Here is a 24758-nt window from a genome sequence, read left to right on the forward strand (position 1 = left end):
GGGCGTTAAATTTTTTATTGCTATAAATTGTAAGGTGTGCGGATAGCTCTTGATGGGACCAACATTTTAACAGACCACAGTATACCTGAAGAAGGCCAAAAACGTTTCTAGCTGTTTACACACTGAGTACAAACTAAGTAAGAAAGGTTTTGTCTGTCATGAAAATAAGCAAGTAATAAGATGATTACCATTTCAATTATACTAATGTATCATTAATTAATCTTAAAGTGTATAGCAAATAAAAATTTTTTCTTCTATTACTTTTCAAACATTTTTGTTTGCTAATGCTTTAAATTTCATTGGACCCTAGCAAAGTTTTGAGGGCTGTGTTGTTTAACACAGCTAAAGACAATTAAAGGATATGAAAATATATTGAAAGTTTATATGTATAGAATTCATAATTTGTATAGTTTTTCCCATTAAATTACTGAGATTCTGTTGTTATAATAATTTTCAAACTATATAAGTCAATTTTTAATAGTTATTTGAAAAATATATTTTAGCACCATTCCACTATTAAAAAATTGTTTTGTCAGTTGTGATATGATTGACTCTTCTCAGAAAACAAATAAATATTGGGATCATTGAAATCATTAGTCACATTTTAAAAATTGTTAACTGTCAGAAAAGTATTCTCTATGGAATCAAACATGATGTTTAATTCTGAATTATTCATTCACTATATTGATTTTTTTGTTCATTATTATTAGAAATTATTTCTCTTTCAAAACAATTATTCTAGAAGCATGTTTCTTCTATTTGGAGACAGTTAAATTTGCAGAATTGTTATCTTTTCAGGATGTTTTATTAGTAAAGATTAATTTGAATAAATAGAAATTCATAAAGAACAGTTTTAAACAAATAAGAATATGATGGTAACTTTAATTAGAGAACAGTTAGTTATAAATTTTAAATTTTTTATTTCCCAAAAAAAAAAAAATAGTTTAAGCTAATTGTTTATTTAAACTATTTAAATTTTTAAATTAATTTTATTACTGTTATCAATTAAAATTGATTTGTCAAAATGTTTTGAAATGCATTTTACATTCTATTTCAAATATAAGAAAAACAGAAAACATTAATGTATTCAATTTAGCAAATGTGTTACAAGTTTTTTTACTAACATTTTTATACTTTGGAATTAAATTTGAAGTATTTCTCTTAAAACATGCAAAGATAATTATTGATATATACAGGAAAAGCAAAATCTTGATCCATTACAATAGCAATATCAATTGATTCTTCAATTGAAGAAACTTGCTATTCATTTTTCTTTCTTAAATTTAATGACTGTGGTCTTTCAATTGTAAATCAACCATTTTAAACATATGAAATTTTCAAAATATAATGTATCATATATTACTTTGTATCCAATGATAAATTATCCTACTGATCATTCATTTCTATTTATAAAAAATTATGAATAAACTGTTGCAGAAAAGCAAATATCAAAATTGAATTGTAAAAAAATACATTTATTTTGGTGTAAAATATTCTCATATTAGGCTAATTCATTCCAAGAAATCATTGCATGCAAGTGAAATTGCATATAGTTAATGGGTAAAATAAATAATAAACAACGCTTTTTGCCCGCGACTGTAAATTAGACAGAATTAGATAACCCAACAAATAGGGTATAACGTTTTGCAGGGCTTATCACACCAAGGTCGACTGGAAGAAGGACCAGAACTTTATAAAAAAAGGGGTTGGTCCTTAATAATCACATATCAAATTTAGGTAAGTATGCATTTCGGGTACAAGGACCCCTCATCAGCTTACAAACACATGGCAACAACGTAACAAATACAATACCAATAACCTGTCGGTACAACGGGGTAATCAACATATGCAGTGCACTGCATTTACAATTTATCAAAGTAACTTATACACTNTTGTAAATGCAGTGCACTGCATATGTTGATTACCCCGTTGTACCGACAGGTTATTGGTATTGTATTTGTTACGTTGTTGCCATGTGTTTGTAAGCTGATGAGGGGTCCTTGTACCCGAAATGCATACTTACCTAAATTTGATATGTGATTATTAAGGACCAACCCCTTTTTTTATAAAGTTCTGGTCCTTCTTCCAGTCGACCTTGGTGTGATAAGCCCTGCAAAACGTTATACCCTATTTGTTGGGTTATCTAATTCTGGGTAAAATAAAGTTGCACTTCCAAAATAAAAGATATTTAAAAATTAAAAATATTTATTTTCTTTCCAAAGATTACATAAATAATAACTTAACTTCATAAGTTATTTAACTTAAACAAGTACCAAATCCGGATCGACCTTTCCTCGTTCCTTTGAAGGTTTTAGGCCAACAGATTGACAACTCTGTTGAGGAAATGGCCATAAAATCAGGCTATTGTGATTAAAAACATTTAAGATACCAAAATTATCATTTATGATTGTTTGAATTTTGAAATTGAGAAAATCTAGACACAATAAACCATTACAGGTGTGGTGCTCGAATTATAGATATAGATGCATGACCTCTTCGTAGACTGCATATCGTAACAAGGATATACTACTCAAAAACCTTATAAACTGCAGCCAAATTTATTATCAATAAATTTGGCTGCAGTTTATAAGGTTTTTGAGTAGTATATAGATACATGACAACTTAAGGATTATTTTGGTTTTTCAAAATTGCATAAAGTGAACTCATTTATAACAAGAGATACTTTTACACTCATATAAATTGAGTTTCTTAATAATCAAATGAAGCAAAAAACAATGTACTGCTTATATTGGATGATTATAATAATGATAATTTGTTTTCTATATATAATATCAATAATTGCACTTGAACCATTAGAAATCAATGTCCTAAAAAATAACAGGTAACTTATGAATGCAATTAAAAACATTTTTTAAATATAAGCTAATTATAAAAGAATCAGACTTTTAATTGTTTTAAATAAATTATTACAGCAATATTTCAAAAGTTTTAAATTTAACAAATACACTCATAAAATATCTTTAAAATAAACATACTGTATAAAACATTTTATATTCACATTTCATGTAAAAGAAAGCAACATATTCACAAATTTAATAAATCTTAACTGTATATATTGATAATTTACAATTATATAAGCATGTTTTTAAAAACATTTTGTATGGGCTTATTATTAAATTCTTATATTTGTTATTTATTGTGCAATTCTATATAAGACTGCAATAAATTATTTTTCTCTTTCTAGTTTAGAATTAGAGCTAACAATAATTGAAAATTCTAAATTAGAAAAAAATCATTTATTTGTATTAAATTAAAGGTAGCTGTTTAAGATTATATATACATATTTATATTTTTTTACACATAAAAAAAGCATTTTATTAAAATATTGAAGATATTTTACAATGCAGATAATATATGAAACCTCTCTACTTATAACTTTTGTTGTTGTTAATAATAATTTAATGTTTTAAATTTAAAAAAGATAACATTTGAAAAAATATTTAATTTAAATTACATAATATTTAATATATTTTACAAATATTTGTTTAGTAATAGTTTACAAATGTAATTTTAAGCAAATAACTGTACAAATTTGGCAAAAGTAATTAAGCAAAAATATTTATTCCGAAACATTTCTTTTCACATATAAGTTCCTTCCTGGATATTCAATTTTAACCCAATCTCTGGTTTGAGCAGACTGTTTAATTGCCTCAATTGCCATCTGTACATACAGGCCATCTTCAAACATGGCCGCTATATCATCTTTAGTAAATTTGTCGTTTTCTCTAGAAAAGCTCTCTTTTAATGCAAAAATCATTCGGATTAAACTTTTAAAAAATAATTTAGGAATTACATCTTTCCAAGATTGACAGTTTTCGGGAATTACAAGTTCCTTACAGGATTCCTTGTACATCTGATTAGACTCGTCGCCATCTACGTACATTAATTTTTCACTAGTAAGATTAGTATTTTGCCCGTACAAATCACTTCCACGAACTACTAGGTGCCCTTTCGTGCCACATATTAAAATTTCTTGAATAAATTTACCCGGAAAGTTACTATTTAGATTAACCGTAGCAAAGGCATTTCGATCGAGTTCCATCTGAAACGTGCAAAAGTCGTCGCTGGTTATATTCTTACCAGGTACGTTCTGTGCAAATTCCACATTTTTCAAATACGTGTGCATTATGCCGTGAACTTTGTAAGCTTTTTTGCCAGTCAGATAAGCCAGAATATCTATAATATGACTACCAATTTTAGTTAAAAGGCCTCCTCCCATAGTTCTTTCACACATCCAGTCGTATCGATCGTGGAATAATCTATGACAGTATATTCTGACTTCACAAATTGTCACTTCACCTATAAAATCATCGTGTATTGCTTTTCTCATTTGAATAAAAGCTGGCAAGTACCTTAGAGTATAGAAAAGGACAGAAACGAGTGACGGATAGTATTGAGAAGCTTCTATCATTTTGGTCACGTGGTATGAGTTTAAACTTAGTGGAATATCACAGACAACGTGTTTACCGATACCCAGTGCTTGTATCGCAACTTGAGAATGCAAATGCGGTGGACACGCAATGAAAATCAATTTTATATCTTTACAAAGTAAAATATCTTCTAATTTATCCGAAAAATGAGGTATATTAAAACTTTTAGCATATTCCTCTGCCACTGGTTCAGTCTGGCTCCAAATTCCATTTACTGGAAATCCTTGATTCTGTAACACTGGAATTAACAATTTAACAAAAGAATTTGTGCCTATAATTCCAATTCCGGGAAGCATATTTAGGATCGAACTTAATCAATTTTGATAAGAGAAACAATCACACCAACAAAATACACGCTTCACCAAAATAACATACGGAACAGGAAATACAGCGCCTCACATCGGCCTAAATTGGAACTAAGCGAAACTCATTAAACATTGCTAAATTAAATTTGATGCAATTTAATAATTTTAAAAAATATGAACGAATTAACGTGTAATATACATCGGTTATTTACTTACAGATAAAGTCGAAATAAATGTATTTCGAGAAATCGTAATTAAAGTATTTAGCAGTCCAAATGCTATGACTAAATGTCAGAGGAAGTAAAGGCGTTAAAAGAATTGGCTTCAGAAAATAGACAAGCATGCAAAAATCATCTAAGAATGTCTTTAGAGTAATTTGATGATCTACTCGGTATGATTAGAAATAAGATACAGAAAATATCAGCATATTTTAGAGAACCAATGTCAGCAAAAATAAACTATAAATCACACTATGTTATTTAATCGGTGCAAGTTGTGATTACCAGAGCCCTTTCGGCCGAAGGACCTGACCTAGCCTAACCTAACTGGAAGCTCAATCCTCGTAACAGCTGTTCGGGAAGAAAGGTCGGCCGAATGTCGCGTCCGGTGAAGAAACGTGTAACGTCCGGGTGGTCACAATCGGAAGTCGAATCCGTTGTCTTCGACCGGGTGAAAGGTGTCTAATCCGGTAAGAATGTCGCATCCGAGTGCAGAAGGGGAAAATCGAAGAAGATCACGGCCTAGGTCAAGGAACAGCAGCCGTCCGCAGTAACAAAACCATAGACATTCCCTCTACTTCGGCGGCTTTCTCCTCCAATTCCTCCCTTTCCGATTTTCGGAAGGCAGTTCTGCCTTCCGAAAATCGGAATCGAGTTCTGCCTGTTCGTCCGCCACGAGGCGGACGAACAGGCAGAACTCGACAAAACAGGATTCCGATATCTTCCACAACAAGGTTTGTACAAGGAATGTGGCAGGCCGATCCCCGAAGACCTTGGCCAAGTGCAATGGACCCAGATTGTAGCGTGGCAATGTCCGATACCGAGAGAGTGCCACGCCCAGAGCCGTAACTAGGGTATGGCCAATGTGGCCCCCGCCGTAGGCGCCGATGTAAAAATAATTTTGCCGTTTTTGCGGGTAATGTTTAAAATTTAGAATAATAGAAAATATTATCTCAAAGCATTTTAAACTTGTTTATAATTTAATGTAAATATAAATAAGTCATAGTTAAATAATTCAAAATTTCTTCCAAAAATAACATTTGTTATTTATAAATTGAAAGTTATAAAGCGATCTAATTAGCATGATTTAGAAGAGTAATTCCGTCCTTTAAATTTTTATCTATATCTATATCTATATATATATAAATGGACATGTATGTCCCTATATTTCACTTTTTCGCCAAAACTACACATTGCACGTGAATGGTGTTTGTATGTGGTGGTAGCCCCAAGTCTCTATTCATGCATAGGGGTGGTTGCGTCTCGATAGCTATAAGGGTGCGGGAGATATGAGGCTAAAAGTAGTTGAAAGTGGCTTTCTATTTCGAATGTTTTGTTCGAATTTAATTCGAACAATATTCGAATTTAATTCGAACAATATTCGAATTTGAATTCGAACATAAAATTTGAATATTGGTTCGATTATAGAACGATCGTAAAAGTTCCAGAAACGTTGAAAATATTTCGTTTGACTGGACGTGAACAGGAGACGTTCAGAAATAGAATCGGGACCAAAAAGTGTTAATATAAAGCGGCATGCAAGATTTACAGGCGGTTTTTTGCGCTTTTGCGGGAAATCGAACATATTTTTATGCTCATGTAAAAATTCTTTGGAAACGTCTGGAAACGGTAGACCTAATTCTTGCATTTTGTGAAAACGGGTAAGATTGGCTATAATCAAAGACTAAACTACAAGGATAGCCAGATCCCGTATATTTGTTAGCGTGACCTTGGCTCTATGTGACGTCACAGCAAGCCCTCTACTTCAACATGACCGATCTTTCAAATAACAAAATACGATAAAATATTAAATCATTTCTTAATTAATTATTAAATTACTACTAAATGTAAACTACTGTAGAATTTTCGGATTTAATAAGTGTACTGTACGTCAATAAATTTACAAGTCTTTTGTCTAATATTTATTTAACAAATTAATGAGCTATATTTTTTATTATGTGATTATCTTACTTAACTTTTTAATTTTTTTTCGACAATCACCATTTTCAGAAGGCATTCTTTTCAATATTTTATAGTTTTCTTGTTTAAGATTTCTATAATTAATTCTTATTATAGTTCTTAATTTACAAAAATCTTTTATTAAAGTAAAAGGTAAAACTGTTTCCACTGACTAATTCTGTACAACTCCGGGGCCTTTTTTATACGATTCATCGTGATATATTTCGAAATATTTATTCCATTCTATAATTTTTGCTAGCCATTCATCAGTAGGTTTAATAAGCCCTCCATAAGATAAATGTTGCACCCATGACGGAATGCTATAGTTGTAATGATTTTTAATTTTGTTAGTGGAATTAATTAAGTTTGGGTATTTTTCTTTATATTTATAGGCAAAATATCCTGCTATATACTCGAGAGCATCGTAGGAAGTTTCTTCAGAGATTGTGTTAAAGTCTAGATTGCATGTAGAGTTTCCTGAAGATTTATTTGAAGAAAAAGTAGTTTTACATTCAGTATATTGGTCTGTATTTTCACTTGATACTTCTACATGTGCTTTCTCTAAAACTTTGGGTATAATATATTCCTCTTGTCTTCGATCTGTAGTATTTACTTTTGACTCTAAAATACCAGGATTCTTACCTAAAATAATCAATCTAATCCTATATATAGCATTTAATGGGCTTGGATGTTCATTAGGATCCCGGCTTCTAATTTTAAAAAAAAAAGTTTTCCAGACAATCTTGATTTAAATTGTGAGTGCAGATGTATTTTATATCAAAAGTCGATTTCATATCTTGAAAAAGATCAATTAGCGATTTCATTGAGATTATCATTCCTTTCTGGAAAATTTGGAGGGCATTTTTTCCACTTGCTCTCATTGTTGAGATTATTTTTATCATTTTATTTAAATGTTCTTCTTGTAATTCCAAGTCTACACCATATCCATTTTTGCTTGGAACAGAACCTTTTGGTGCATAGCTATTAAAAATGTCGAACCACATATTTATATCTCTAATATACGTTTCATTGATAATAATAATTGATTCATAATAAACGTTTCATTGATATTCACATTCAATTCTTTCCATAAACTTATGTTACTGCAACTACAGTCACTGACGCAAGCTACTACATTATACGATAGTAAATAAAGTTCTGCTATTAATTTTAAAAGTATTTCTCTTGTCATTTTTTGATCAAACCCGATGTAAACAGGTTGCTTCCAATTTGAAAAAAGAAGGTTATTATTGCAACCATACACAGCACACCTAGTACTCAGCATTTTGTTCTTCCCCTAACATAAAAATATAGCTTTAAATATTTAATGACTTATATTTAAATCATCTTACCTTATAAAAAACTTTGTCAAATAAAACAATTATAGAAATATTAAAATAAATCACTTGGTTAATCACAAAATTGGACGAATATTAAAAGCGAATACTAAACACGTGCACACCCTGCTCTATGTAAACAGAGAGGTCAGGACTCGTGCTGACGTCACTAACTTGTCATTCCTGGCTAACATTGTAGAATAGGGATCTGGCTATCCTTGATAGTATATAGTCTTTGGGCTATAATTTAATTATCTTAATCTTCACTATCGTTACTTTTTGCCCACAAATAAAAACCCAGTGCAGCTAGTATATTAATAATTTTGTATATTAAAAAATAATGTATAAAATATATATGAAGTAATCAATACAGAATTTTATTTTTCATATAAAATTTTAGTAAAAATTTAAAAGTATTTTCTGTTTGGCAACACTTTTTTGTATCACGTGTATAACAGCTGATTCGCGCTAAATGGATATACGGTATATCTAAGCGTGGTTTATATTTTACATATGGTATTTTAAAATTTATTTTTTCGTTGTTAATATTATACAATGGATGTTGAATGTCCAGTCTGCTCTCTCAAGTTTAAAAACGACGTCATTAACTCTCATTTAGATAAATGTCTAGAGAAAACGGAATCTTCACACAACGCTTCGAAACGATCGAGCGGAGAAACTTCCAACTTCTTTGAAGCAAAAAAGATTAAGTCGAATTCAGTTGATAATTTACCAAAATCTGTTTCGGAAAATGGAAATTTATGTCAGAAATCATTTTTAGATTTTGAAAAGAAACCGAAAAATTTTTTACCTAGTCCTAAAGTAAGTTAAACGTGGAAAGAAATATATAGATGTGTATAGATTAAAATGGCATTTATATTTTATACTTCTATATGGTATTTCAAAATATACACTGAAATCATCCCAAATTCAAACATTTTCAATAGGAAACCTTCAATATTTAGTCAGGCAAGCAATTGAAAAAATGTATGCCAGAATCTCAACAGGATTCTTTTTAACATATCAGTAATCAAGAGTATGAACATCAATAGTGAACAATTTGAAAACTTGAAATGATAACTATGTATATAATAAATACAACCTGTCTGATAATTACTTCAAATATCAACTGGATTCCTTTATCAGACTATTAAGGCTAAATTACTAACAACGAATGAACTACTTGAGAAAGGAATTTGGATGTTTGATATTTGAAATGATATTGTATATCTCAGAGATTTATTGAATGTGACAATTTCTCCAAAATTACAATTATAAATATACAATATTCAAATTATTTAACTTGTTTTGCTATGAAATAAAACAAAAATGTATGATTTTCTGGTATAACCTATACTTTTTGAGACATATAGTCTATAGTACAAATACAGATTATATAGAATGAATCTGAAAAGTTATTTTTTGGACTAAAAATAAATTCTAAATTCTATTTAATTAATAATATATGCAAAAGTGGATTTGACAGGCTCTTAAGAGGAGTTTTGCTGCAGTGATATTTTTCATAACAATGTATTTCAGGATTTGATGATAGTGTTTAGTAAATGCAGAAAATTGAAATAAAATCAAAAATTAGAACAAAATTTCCATTTTTGGAGCTGACTCCAAAAGTCCAGGATAAATAGTCACCTTAGTATTGATCAAATCAAAATATATTTATTGAAAATTTAATAAAATTTTAAATATATATGGAAATATTAAGTTTCAGGAAAAAAATATATAAATGCTTCAACGTGCAAAGAGTCATTACTTTGATTAAAAGTTTTTCAAGACAAAATTTGTCTCATCTTAAGATCCTTAAACTTAAAAATAATATATTCAACTGGAGAACAAAATGAAACCAAACTATTACCAGAAATAAATTAAATTATAGTAGTAGTAGATTTAATAGTAGTGGTGAAGTAGCTCAATTTAAATCTGGTAATTATTTGGTTTCATTTAATTTATTCCTATGGAGTTGCCTGTTACAAAGATAAATTTTGAGTATTTAATCTGTTAAACACAATGTAGATCCTTTAAATAAATTCTAACAAAAAAAAGAATATGTTAAAATATTTCAGGATGACTTTTTTTTAATTTTAAAACAAGACATTTCCCTAAAAACAAAATAAATGTTTATTTAGATCTCAAGTTTAAGGGACTCAAAATAGAGATAATTATAAATATAGTGGTCTCATAATTAAAGTGATTCTAAAATTAGTTGGTGCTTAAGATCTCAGATATGTTAATCCACATAGTGTTTTCCTGATACAGTTTTATTCATTCCCATGAATAGCATTTAGATGTGTAAACTAAACTAACTCTGTAGATCTAAAAAAGAGAAACATGTATATAATAACACACATAACCTGATGTATTTGTAATATCTGCTGAATTTTTATTGGGTTAATTTGGCTAGATGTACTCTAGCCAAATTGCTTTGTTTATAATTATTAATTAGTCTTAATATAGTCTAATAAAAAATACATATCGCAGATGTTTTCATTCCATTAAGATGGTTTTCTTTAAATAAATAAATATTCAACTGAATAAGAATAAAGCAAACTGTCTATTGGCATTAAAGTTATTTATTTGCAGAATATTTAATTAAAAATGAGTACTTTTGACATTTCAAAATGTCATTGTTAGGTTGAGTTATATACCATGTGAATTACAATTTTAAAAAATATATTAATTTTAGTATACTTTTTTAAAAATCATAATTCGAATGTATATGTTCATCCTGAAGATGACATTTTGAAGTGTTGAAAATATTTGTTTTTAATTAAATATTCTGCAAATAAACAATTTTAATGCCAATAGACAGTTTGCTTTATTCTTATTCTATATGTTGTGTCATAAAGAATATATTTATGTTTAACTGAAGTATATTATAACATTATATAACATTATATTTATTTATGGGATCAGATTTTGATTAGGTAAATATATTTTATTGATTTTGAATAGTAACTTTATTTCTCTTATTCATTATTTATATGTTGTCTTTTATATTGTTATTAAAATAGTTTTATAGTAATCCTGTTGTATTTTAGACTTCACATAGTATTGATGATAAAACACCTTCAAAACTTTTTGCACCACTTGCTGATCAAATGAGACCAAATTCATTAAATGAATATAGTGGACAGGAACATGTTCTTGGTGAAGAATGTATATTAAGAAAATTAATTGAAAAAAATGAAATTCCTTCAATGATATTTTGGGGTCCACCAGGCTGTGGTAAAGTATGTTACTTTTTTCTAGTTTAAAAATACATTCTATTTAATAGAAGCAAAATGTTTAAGAATGTAATTGTACAATTTAAATATTAGTTTTGGTGTTTAAATAATTTATTTATAAACACTTATGTTTAATAAAATTTTATTATATTTTTAAAATACATTGGCAATGCCAAAAGACAAAGATATCCTCCTCCTGAAATAAAAAAATATAACAGTCCTTAATAAAAAAGGAACAAATATAAAAAAAACTAAATACAATGTTAATAGAAAGTTATCAAATTTGTTTTTTTTTTATTACAAATGGTTTTGAATTTATTTAAAAACACTATAAACAGTCTTATAAGATGAACAGAATCAACAATTCTACAGAAGAAGCAATGTTGAAAAAAGTTTAATCCCTATAATTGTTAGATACATGATTTGTTTCAGGTATAAAAGAATGGTATTCTAAGTGTGAGAAAGAAAGAAGGAATTAAACTAAAAATAAAAATCCGTTCAATTATCCAGCATAATTCTTTAATAACATAAAAATGTTTTCAAACGCATTAAGCATTCATCATCAGTTATTTATATATAAATAACTTTTATATTAAATAACTGATGATGAGCGCTTAATGCGTTTGAAAACGTTTTTATGTTATTAAAGAATTATGCTGGATAGTTGAATGGTTTTTTATTTTTAAGTTGATTTCTCCAGTAAGCAAGTATACAATTATTTATCGGAATTAAACTATTATACAAATAATATTTAAGGAAAAAAGGTGATTAAAATATAAAAATTTTTATTAAGGTTGGGTAAACTTAATATATTTATGATCGTTTCAGGAGAGGTTGTGTATGGTAAGTTAGTTTATTAAACAATATAAAAGTTTTTGATGTATTGGTTCATAATCTATTACACTCAAGTCCACTTAACAGAGCATTGGATAAGACAACAGTCCACTTAAGATAGTTTTCTCTCATATTTTACATTTGTAAGTCTCCTATTAATAGAACACTGGGTAGTAGAGCAAATCTGTTTAAGTTAGGGGTAGTCAACCTTTTTATACCTACTGCCCACTTTTATATCTTTGTTGGTAGTAAAATTTTATAACCACCCACTGGTTCCATAGTAACTTAATTTAATGCAACTGCAAAGTAATTAAATCTGGCAATGCTGGCCCCCACCATGAAACGAACTCAACACTATTACGAGGGTGGGGCATAATAGTGATGGCCACTTTATGCCCCACCCTCGTCATGTGCACTAAAGTGCAGTACAATCTGCTCTGTCAGTGGGTCATAGATAGACGGTGATAACAGAAAGTAGTTTCAGCATTGGACAAAATCCGTATCGCCTACCATGAAAGCTTAAATCACCCACTAGTGGGTGGTCCCTATTATCATGTCCATATTATTTTTAGACCAATGATCTACAACAGGAAGCACTATTCTAGGGAAGATTTATAAGGATCAATCTTACAACACATCTATGCCCAGGGCATATGACAATAAGTGCTCTATACACTGGTATATGTTTTGTGGGAATTTGGTGAAACCTTCTATTGATCAGGTTTCTAATACATGAACAAATATTTCTTACAGAATCATAATAAACAAGTTTTATTGGACACACATATAAGAAATAATGATATTTGTTTTATAAATGCAATGTAGCGTAATAATGATCACTTGGCACTATTCATTCTTTTATTTCAACAAATATTGAAATAAAAGAATGAATAGTGACAAGTGATCGTTATTACACTACATTGCATTTATAAAACAAACTAGCAGACTCCGCCACGCATTGTTGTGGCTCAAAATGTATCTATTATAAATGTATGACACTTTCCCCGGGGGGGGGGAATTTTTCGAAAAATCCCTTCTTAGTGTACATTCTCTTGACGTACCCTATTAAAACGCAATCAAAAACGCAAAATAACTGCATCTAAAATAGTATAAATAGAAGCAGAGTTCTTTACTGTAAGCCTTAATCCTGTCCATCTCCCCCAGTGAGGGAAATTTCGACACGTATATTATATAAAAACATGTGCGCATTCGAATGCAGCATTGTGTCAGAATTTCAAAGGAATCAGTAGGAACAAACGAACATTACATTTTTATTTATATTGATAGATAGAAGATGATCTGCTTTAGTTCATCCTCACAGAAAAGCAAACTTAGGTCATCGTACTCGCGGAATTAGCACCATCTGTTGGAGATAAAAGCCTTAATCCTAGATGATATGTTTTAATTTATATGAATGTTTATGGAATAATATACAGCCTATGTCCACCCTGAAGTTCCACTCTAAATATTGGTGAAAGAATTTTTGAAATCGGATGAGTAGTTTTGGAGATTACCCGCTACATCCAAACTTACAAACATTACCTCTTTATAATATTAGTATAGATATAAAGATACGACATGGTTTCAAAACATGGAAAAAGTAATTATATATTTTAAAAGATATCATAAAAGAAATATGAACAAATAACATAGATCGTATGTATGTCCTCATCTTGATTGGACAAGCAAGAAGTGATTAGCAACCAGGAAGTCACTTGATCTTATTTTAAGTTGGTACTGTACTTATTTCTTTTTATACTATAGTATATGTTCCAATAGAGATAATATAGAAATTTTGGACCAACGATATTCGTATCTTTTTCAGTTAGTCACCTACTGTATTTATGGGAAGAAGTGAAAGTAATATGACTAGTAAATATAGAGGATATCCCATAAATTAGCAATTTAGTTAAAGAAATTTATTTATTATAAAAATTACATAAACTAGTTCTACTGTTTAAAATACAGACCATTGTTATCTATGAATCCTTCTTTCATCCAATTCTTGTAATCCTTCTGATACCATTCTTTATTTTTTGATGTGAAACATTCTTGCACTGCAATCTCAACTTGCTCCAGTTTTTGGAAGCATTGTCTATATAAAAAGTGTTCTGTTGACCAGAAAAGATAATAATTTGATGATGCAAGATCAGGACTTCAGGCAGGTGTGGTAAAAATTCATTTGCATCCAGTTCTTAACTTTTGTCTTTTGTTGTTTAAGCTATGTATGGATAATATGTTGATTTGGAATTATTTGACATTGAATTTTTTTCATTATATATATTATGTTTTACAAGGTGCATCTGAAAAGTTTGATGAATGGTCCCATAGTTGAATAACCATGCTGGCTAGGATGCTGCACTCATGCAGACATAGTGAGAGACTTGCCAACTAGTGGCCCCTAGCGTCGAAATCATGACAGTTAAACAGAAGTGTGTGCAACAAACAATGCAACACAGTCAGTGTGAGAAGGTGTGTCACTGCGAAATGGAGCAACACATGAACATCAAGTTTTGTTTCAAATTAGGCAAAACGGTAACGGAGACACATGAAATGTTAGTGAAAGTGTATGGCGTGGAAGCAGTGAGTAAAAAGTGTGTTTTTGAATGGTTTAAACACTTCAGAGACAAAGGAAGATGTTGATGATGAGCCTCATTCTGGTCGACATCAACAAGCACAACTCCAGACAACATCGAATGAGTGCGATGGATGATTGCAGATGATTGGCACCTGTCTTTGAGAATGATAGCAGAAGATTTGAAGATAAGCAAGGACAGTGTGAGCCCTTTGATGTTGTCTGGAGTTGTGCTTGTTGACGATCGACCAGAATGAGGCTCATCATCAACATCTTCCTTTGTCTCTGAAGCGTTTAAATCATTCAAAAACACACTTTTTACTCACTGCTTCCATGCTATACACTTTCACTAACATTTCATGTGTCTCCATTACTGTTTTGCCTAATTTGAAGCAAAACTTGATGTTCACGCGTGCTCCATTTCGCAGTGACATTCCTTCTCACACTGACTGTGTTGCATTGTTTGTTGCGCACATTCCTGTTTAACTGTCATGATTTCGACGCTAGGCCACTAGTTGGCAAGTCTCTCACTACGTCTGCATGAGCACAGCATCCTAACCAGCACAGTTATTCAACTATGGGACCATTCACCAAACTTTTCAGACACACCTTGTATGTGTAATGTACTATATTTGATTATTTAATCTTAAATTTTATGAACTACACATTCTTTCATATAGATGTTTAAAATTATTTGTTTATATATTGAATAAAAATGAATAAAGTTCAGTATACTAATTAATGCTATCTTTATAGACAACTTTGGCCCATATAATTGCAAAAAGAAGTCAAGAATATAGTAAAATTAGATTTGTCAAATTATCTGCTGCTTCTTCAGGTGTTAAAGATGTGAAAGATGCTATTGAAGCTGCAAAATCAGCTCAAAGAATGTTTAAGAAGAAGACAATACTCTTCATTGATGAAATTCATCGCTTTAATAAACTTCAACAGGTATAAACTTTATTGTAATTTATAATTTAATGTTTTAGATTAAAGTTTTAGTTTTGTTTTATAGAAAAACATCAAAATTGTTGCTATTTTATCAAATATTTATGGTTTGGATAGTTTCTAAAAGAACTAGGAATTCAGATCAAATTACTGATTTGATTTTGGAATTAGACTGAATTAGACTGAATTGTGAGTTTGAAATCATATTTCACTCTTGTCCAATTTATGAATATGGTCATTGCTGTTTAAGTTTATTATTGATATTGAAATCTGTTGAACTGTAATTATTTCATTTGACAAGTGTAAGAAAGTAGATGAAGATTTATAAGCTATATAAGTTAATACACTATATCCAATATAATTTAAAATTACAAGTATTTTAGAAAGTTAAAAAGTTTAATATTTTGTTAATTTTGAATAAATGAGTAGGTTTATTATCATTCAATAAAAATCATAAACTAAGCACAATAACTGTTTATTTGTAACAATTTTATATTTATATCAATAAAATAATGAAATTATTTCAATAACAGACTAAATGGTACAAAACAATTATAAGTGAAGTTTGTATTATTTTTCAAGCAATCACTTTTATTGAGAAAGACTTCAGTGTGTGTAAGATAATGAAAATACAGTAGTTTCATGTTCAAAGTTTATGTTTCAGCAAATTACATCTTGATAAGGATATTGTTAATTAAAAAATACCCTGTAAGAGTGTATATTAGTTCCAGTTATAAAAATTTAATAAAAATATTATTTAACTATTTTCTTCCTTTCTCAAATAAACTGTAAAACAAATTCAGAACAGTTCTTAATATAGTTACTTACTTGTTTAAAATTTATTAAATTAATGTTTTACAAAAAATTCCATTTAATAAGGTATCTATATTTATTGGGTACTTTTAAAATTTGTTTAAAATAGATATCTGAAATAATGATAAATGTTTTAAGAATTAATTTATATATTTCTGTATGCTTTATATAGCTAGATACATAGAATTAAAAAGAAAAAAATTGAAACTAATATCTCAAATACTATAGAATAGATAACAGAGACTTATCACACTGCTACTGATAACACCAAAATGACACTTCTACCATCAGAATGAAACTTTATTGCTGGTATGCATTTTGGTACATAAGACCCTCATCAGCTATACATAAAAAATATATATATATATATATATCTGTTGTAGAACAAATTTTCAGAGAAATTGACATTAATTACAATCTGCAATTTAAAACATACATGTTCAAGATTTATTTCCAACCACACTGCACAGTAATAGAGGATTACATTATAAACAGGCCTAAATTAATATAATTTAAGTCCCATTACAAACATTTTAATTATATATCACCAGTTTAAAAAATGTTCTCCTACAATATTTTAGGTAGGTGAGTGTTTTCTGTAATATTTTTGTTTATGACATAAGCAATATATCTTTGGGATGTCTTAAGTAATTTAAAAACACTCCAGACTTTTTTACACCAGCAATTTATTACTTCTCAGGCATCTGTAAAGATGCCCAAAGATGGGTATTAAATACATCCAAAAATATTAGAAAAAAAATAATAAATTGTTGTTTTAAAAAGGTGTGAAGTTTTTTTTTAACTTAAATGAAATGAAAATGAAAGTTAGAATATGAGTATCTTAAGTAATAAAATATATATTAAATTTAGATTATGTAGATAATATAATAAACTAACTTTATATTTTTATTTACAATAAAAATTGGTTTTAAGTTGTGAGAAGACCATCTGTATCAAGAAAATTGCTAAGTTCTGAGGGATTATATATTACTAGACAATATGTGGGCCATCTGTGGTTTTTGGTTTGCATTAGTGGCTTGTCCAACCTGGGGAAAATAGTTTCCTGACTTGGAGAGAAACTTCTTTGGATGTATGATCTTGTAATGGACAAATTTATGGTTCTTTGTTATCTGTCTTTATTTAAGATATAGTTTTTGTTTTAGTTGAATTATGTAGGACTACTACATAATAATAGTATACTATGGATTTGATATTTATGTTATGAAAAGATTATCAGAAGTTGAGAATCAAAAGATTTATCCAGTAAATTGTTTATTTTGTTATTTGAAGATATTTTTTAATTAAACACACTCAAATAACCTTGAATAAACAGCAAAAATTTAATAACGAAAATGTTTTTGGACATTTTTAACGACTTTCTTTCAGTAGAATACGTAATGGAATGCCACAATGGTAGTTTGGATAAAAATATACCAAAATACAAATTCAAATTTTAATTAAATTAATATTTAAAATTTTTCTCCTGTTATATACTGTTTACTATTTATAATAATTTCATATATTTTTAATAATAATTTATTGGTTTATTTTCTAGGACACTTTCTTACCATTTGTTGAAAATGGTACTATAGTATTACTTGGAGCTACAACAGAAAATCCATCATTTTCTTTGAATTCAGCTCTTCTTTCTCGTTGCCGAGTAGTAATTTTAGAAAAATTAGGAGTGCAACGCATTCAAGAAATATTACAGAGAGCAGCAGACAAAATAAGTTTCAAAATAATTGAAAACATCAATAGCTTGGATGAAATTGCCAAAGGGTAAATTATAAATGAAAAAATTTTAATTTTTTGAACTTTATGTAGTTTATTATCTTTTAATAAAATTGACTTTTATTTTTTAATAGAAAGTTTATAGAAAAATCTGCTATAAAAAATTTATCAGAACTTTGTGATGGTGATGCTCGTTTTGCATTAAACTGTTTAGAAATAGCTATACAGTCTTTAAATTCAGCTGAAGAAAATCAAACAGAAGATAGAGTTTGTATTCTAAAAACTGAACATATTACTAAGGGTTTAAAAAGACTACATTTATTATATGATCGCACAGGCATGTATATATTTGAATTCCATTTTATTTGGTGTTTTATATAATTTTATTTAGGATTGGTTAAAAGTTTACTTTTAATATTTTTAAAGATATTTTTCTGTTAATGGGAGGCCAGTAGTAACTGTAATCTGATGTGTGATTCTGTCTCTTTATTCACATAACATAAAGGTTGGAGGGTAATTAAAGACAATTGGATTAGAAAAAAAAACACTTTTTTAGTAAAACTTGATTAAAAATTTTAAAAAAATGGATTGGAAAAATCAATAATTGTTGATACATGTTAAATTTCTAAAATTATTTGTATATTTTTGCATTGATTTCATTGCAACATTTAATATCATGTCTATGTTTAAATTATAGTTAAAATATGAAATTTTCTAAAATTTGAAAAAAGAAATCTTAAATTCAGCTAAAATTAAAACAAAAAAATTAAATTCCTGTTGATTTCCTAAACTGCTTTATGTATTTATGTGGTGATTTTGTTGTGTCGTTTGACATCTTGTGGACATGTAAATTAAGTTTGTTGGGAGTATGAATGCAAAACAAACTTTGATACTTTAATTTTGTCTTTAATGTTAATGGTAGTTGTTCTTTTTGAACTTTCGTTTTCTCATTTTTGAGTGCAAATGGATTTCACAGTATGGCAATTACCAAAATACAAAGAAACTGCAATTCTTTGTTTCCAATATAAAGGTGTCTTACATGCTGAACAAATTTGTTCAAGAAGTCACAAAATGAATTTGTATTTTGTTAGTACTGAAGCACCAAAATGGAAATGCAACATTAGATTGTGTTGTGAAAAGAAAGGTTTGTGAAGTTGCAACTAGTTTGAAGGTTCCCATATTTCTTTTCTAACTGATCTTTAGTTTATTTATTTCTAGTGTCTAGAGTAGATTTCTGTGTAATTTTGTCAACTACAGTTAGGAATGAATCACTGTATGACTGTCAAGTAAAATAATTACATGCATGATGTATGTGCCAATTCATTAATTTCTCAACTGGTAGTAAAAATAGGTGGGTTCAAACAAAGTTGTAGATGTGGATGAAAGTCTCTTTATGTGCAGAAAGCAACATGTTGGATGTGTTCTTCCACAGCAGTGGGTATTTGGGATTTGCCATGAATTGAAAGAGTATTTCTTAGTGACCATTCCTGACCATTCAGCTAAAACTTTGATTACCGCAATAAGGAATAACATGAGAGAAAGGAGTATAATCTACTCTGACTGTTAGAAAGCATACAAACCTGAAAATTAGAAGACGCCAGATTCGAACACTTGCATGCTAACCATAAGTACAACTTTATAGACTCGGAAACTGGATGCTATATGCAAAATGTAGAAAGATTATGGGGAGTGCAAAATGTAGAAGTAAATGACAGCATGGCACTTCCCATCATCACTTAGATTTGTATCTAATTGAGTTCATGTGGCATTGATTACACTCAAAGACTGAAATGTTTTATGGCAATGATAAATGAAATTTGCAGGTTTATGTCTCCCATGTAATGTGGAAAAACCTTGTTGTAAGTTTATTTATTTGTTAATTTTTAATTTTTCCCATATATATAAATATAAATATTTTTTTTCAAAATGTAAATGACACATAATAAAATAGTAATTTCTCTACACATAGCAGTAAAAATCAACTGGCATCCCATTAACAGAAAAGTACTTTTTGAGTTTTCTTCTTTCTTGTTGAAAATTTTATGCTGAAATTATTCAGAGATTTTATAAAATAGATCAAGATGTTAGAATTTAAGTATAATCTATATCAGTTGAAAAAAATTGGCTCATTTAAATTTTAAAACATTTTACAATGTTTTAAAATTAGTTAGTTAGGGAAAATTATATATTTGAGAGAACTTCTAATAATCAAATAATGATAAAATTTGTTTTCAAAATACTGGTACTATATTCTAATTTTTTTACAAATCTCTCAGTTATGCTTTACATTCATGATTTGAGGGCAGTTGTTAATGAACTATTCTAAAACTTAAAATAAAAGTGCAAAAAATGATAAATATAATGTATACTAAGCTGTTTATCATTTATGAATTTTTATTTTAATAATTTTAATTGTGTAACAAAAAAATTAATTTTTTTTTCAGATTATTGATAATTTTATAAAATTCATAAAATTTATTAATGGTCAATTTAATAAATTTAAATTTTTGTAACATATTACACTATTGCCCATTACATGAATATTGTCAATTGTTTACTTACTCACTGATATCATATAAAAGACCATTTTTGCCAAACTGATGATGATGACTTTTTGAGGTTTAACTGTAATTACGAATACATAGGTACTGTACATATGTACATATACATACATACATACATACATACATACATACATACACATTATTAAACATATAAAAAATTTTTTAAATTGAAATATATTTTATTACATGCAGTTGTAAGTAATATTAAATGCTGATTATTTAGGTCACTGTTAGAGAACAGAATTTTGTCCAAAATTGTTTTTAACAGTATTTAATATTTTATGCAAATCTTGAAATTTTGTATATCTATAGTTTGCAAATTAATTGCAACTGTGAAATGATAAAATAAATTCTTATATTTGTTTGCGGTTTGGATATTCCTTAAGTGATTTAATGTAATCTATTCAGGAAAAAACTTAAAGACAAGTTTTTCAAAATATTTTGAATTTGCTTTTCATCAAGTACCATAAAAAATATTAATTCTTTTTTCCTCTAGGTCCTTACTTTTATTGATTTTTGATTTTATCCTTGTTTACTTTGGACTTTGTTTATTAATAGGACTTATTACACTGGTGTAGTTTCCATATAGTAAATAGAGGAGAACTTAATCAGAAAAATCAACACAAAATATCTTTATTTTTACCTGTACAGATCTGTTTTTGTGTTTCAGACTTAACCTGCACTGTTATTTTATCTTACTGGATCTGATGGTCCCATTATCATAAAAAAATATTTTATTATTAAGATTAATATCAGTTAGGGAACTTTAACAAAATGTTTCTGTTGACAAGAAATTACTTTTAATTAAAAAAATTTTTTTGTTTTTTAATTTTAGCTTGAAAATATTTGCTAATATCAGAATTTTTAATCAGTCAGAATTCTGAACATTTCAAAATTCAGCATGTCAAGTTTTTGAACCTGTTGATACTTTAGTCTATTAGTATTCTAACCATTTTGAGTTTTAATTGTCAATATTCTGACATGTCACAATTTTCATTTTTGAGATGTTGGTCAGCAGCTTCTAAATATACATGTACTGTACTACTAAATTTGTAGGCCACACTTCTGTTAAACATTATCTAGTTATTCTAGAAAACTTTGTTTTCTAGAATAACTAGATAATTTTAGAAGTTATTTTAGCAAAAAAATTGCATAATATAAACAGATAAATAGTGCATACAATTAAATATTTGAAGTGTGTATTGGAGAAAATTGCTAAAATGAACATTTTCTTGTTCAATATTTTTGTTTACATCCTTGATTACTGAGATCCTTGTAATGCTTACATCCTAAAATAATTTTCTTCTATAGTTAGAGAACTGCAAAGCTTATATACTTATAAACACATATATGTATTTAAATATGTGTTTATGATTATTATTTAATTCAATTAATATTTAACTATTTGCTAAGCTAATATATGCTTATCTAGAACATCTAGTTCTAGTTCGTTTGGTAGAACCAAGATAAACAGTTTTGAGACTAAATCAATTTCAATTTTAGAATTTTTTTTTAAATTTTAAGCAGACAAAATGTTTGTTTCAGATTTAATTTAATGAAAATCAGAACTAAACATGACATATGTTTAAAAAGTTTAAAAAACATATGAAGTTAAGGTCAAAGAAGTTTTGAAAATATTTATCTTCTGACTGGACTTCTTCATAAATAAATTGATTTTTTTCTTTTTAAAGTTTATTGAGTGCTTATATTGTAACAAATTGTATAAGGACATGTGTTTTAAGATAAAGTTTCTCCTACACTTTTTATTTTTGTTTTGCAGAAATGTTAATGCTTTTTATATAATTTCTATTTATATTGTCTTTTTTATTATGATGTTTCTAAACCATACATTTCCTTTTACTGGTTATTCTTTATTGTTTTATAATGAATCAAATATTGTCAGGTTTTCAAATAAATAGACTTGCTGTTTCCAAAAAAACTGACTTTATGATTTTAGCTGCATTTAATTCAATGACTATTATCTTCTCTTTTTTTACTTGCAATTTTGTTGCATTTATCATTTCTTTATTTATTTAGGTTTCATATAATTGCTTTTATATGCTATTTAAAATTTAAAACTTTGTACATATTTCAGAATTTTTTAAATTTTGTTTTTTATTTGTAGTTAGACAAATGTCAAACAGTTTCTACAATATAGTAACAGATTTTATAATTGTAAAGAATCTAATAAGCTTCATTTGTTACTGTTTTTAATGTCTTCCATAAAATTAATTTTTTGGAAGATTTTAATTTCAGAATTAGAATTTTGGTTTTGATATTAACTAAAACTTTCTGTCTTTGATTACTTTCACATTAAGTTTAATTCTTTTAAGTCTGATTTTCTGTAAGCATTTCTTACTTCTAACAAAATTACTTCTAACTTCTAACTATCATTTTATCAAGGTTATATGAAACATTTATAACACTTAATTAAAATTTTACAGTATATTAATATATAATAGCTTTTCAGCAATAAAACAAATAAATTATTATTAACCATGATTATTTTATTGCCAATTTATTTATTTATTTAAAATTTCTCAACAGAACACAAGTGAAAATATTTTTAGCATAACTGCAGTAAACTTCAAATTTAGACATTCTCTGAATTCCAATAATGATTGCAGAAATGTGATGCTTTATAATGAATTATTATTGAAGAACTCTCTAGCTTAAGTCCAGATAGTATGCAGACTTGAAAAATTCTGAACATATCTTGGACAATGACATAATGATATTATGGAATTACTTTGATTTATAAGTTATAATATCTATGATCAACAAGCAAAATAAATCAGATATAATATTAATGATATTTTGCAATGAAGGAGTAAGTCATAGGNTTTTTCATTAAATTAAAATATTCAGAACTTTATAATTTATTAAAATGTTTTTCAAAATGAACATTTCAGTTATTTAGAAATTATTAAGAGTATTATGTAAGTAACTTTTTAGTTGTGAAGTTGTTTGGTTCAGAAATTAAATATTTCTGAACTACAAGCTAAAATTCAATAATCTATAGTAGTATGCAAATCATATATGTGGTAAATTCATAGATAAGTTTAAAAATTTTATTTAAAAAAAAAGAGACCATTTCTGTTTCTTAACGACAACCAAAAATTGTTTATCTTAAAGTGAAAACAATTTGCCTGATTGTTGGAAGCCTATATATATAAAAATGGACGTGTGCGTCCCTATATTTCACTTTTCAGCCAAAACTACACATCACACATGAATGGTGTTTGTATGTGGTAGTAACCCCAAGTCTCCATTTGTGCACTATGGTGGTTGCGTCTCGATAGTTATAAGGGTGCGGGAGATATGGGGGCTTAAAGTGGTTGACTTCGATGATTTTCTATTTCGATTTTAAAAATATTCGAACCGTTTTAAATTCGAATTGGTTCGATTATAGAACGATTGTAAACATTCCAGAAAATTGATCAAATTGAAAATAGTTCGTTTGACTGGACGTAAAAATTCTCTAATTAGTCTGGAAATGGGGGACCTAATTCTTGCATTCTGTGCTATAAGGGTGCAGGAGATATGGGGTTGAAAGTGGTTGACTTCGAAGATGTGTAACAATGGAAGTGTCAACAATGGAAGTGTTAACAGTGGAAGTATTGAGTAACAAAGGAAGTGTTAATATAAAGTGGCATGCAAGATTTACAGGCAGTTTTTTGCGTTTTTGCGGGAAATCGAACATATTTTTAGACTCGTAAAAATTCTCTAATTAGTCTGGAAACGGGGGACCTAATTCTTGCATTCTGTGAAAACGGGTAAGATT

General features: G+C 28.2%; 2 protein-coding genes and 1 pseudogene across 2 annotated transcripts in view; 2 read left to right on the top strand and 1 right to left on the bottom strand.

Annotated features, from left to right (window-relative positions):
* Positions 1-3285: 3285 nt before the first annotated feature.
* Positions 3286-4827, bottom strand: LOC111621350 (annotated as a pseudogene).
* Positions 4828-8722: 3895 nt separating this feature from the next.
* On the top strand, positions 8723-15855 carry LOC111621360 (ATPase WRNIP1 homolog C26H5.02c-like). The gene is made up of 3 exons (XM_023363471.1): positions 8723-9092; positions 11324-11510; positions 15675-15855. The coding sequence occupies exons 1-3, from the start codon at positions 8826-8828 to the stop codon at positions 15716-15718; spliced, it is 498 nt and encodes a 165-aa protein (XP_023219239.1). The 5' UTR covers positions 8723-8825; the 3' UTR covers positions 15719-15855.
* Positions 15807-24758, top strand: part of LOC111621346 (ATPase WRNIP1-like) — a 13574-nt gene continuing 4622 nt past the window's right edge. Inside the window, exons 1-3 of the mRNA XM_023363442.1 lie at positions 15807-15869; positions 18235-18458; positions 19812-19954. Of these exons, the coding sequence (XP_023219210.1) occupies positions 15807-15869; positions 18235-18458; positions 19812-19954 (430 nt within the window). The remainder of the gene's footprint in view (positions 15870-18234; positions 18459-19811; positions 19955-24758) is intronic.

Source organism: Centruroides sculpturatus, unplaced genomic scaffold (assembly GCF_000671375.1).
Source record: "Centruroides sculpturatus isolate CEXI.00-Female unplaced genomic scaffold, Cexi_2.0 scaffold275, whole genome shotgun sequence".
In the NCBI taxonomy this organism is placed as follows: domain Eukaryota; kingdom Metazoa; phylum Arthropoda; class Arachnida; order Scorpiones; family Buthidae; genus Centruroides; species Centruroides sculpturatus.

What these genes read in the sequence shown, in the direction of transcription:
- LOC111621360 (XM_023363471.1), top strand. Translation starts at nt 8,826, where the DNA reads ATGGATGTTGAATGTCCAGTCTGCTCTCTCAAGTTTAAAAACGACGTC. An exon ending in ATTTTTTACCTAGTCCTAAA is followed by an intron (nt 9,093 to 11,323) that starts GTAAGTTAAACG and finishes GTTGTATTTTAG; the next exon opens with ACTTCACATAGTATTGATGA. An exon ending in TTGGGGTCCACCAGGCTGTG is followed by an intron (nt 11,511 to 15,674) that starts GTAAAGTATGTT and finishes CTATCTTTATAG; the next exon opens with ACAACTTTGGCCCATATAAT.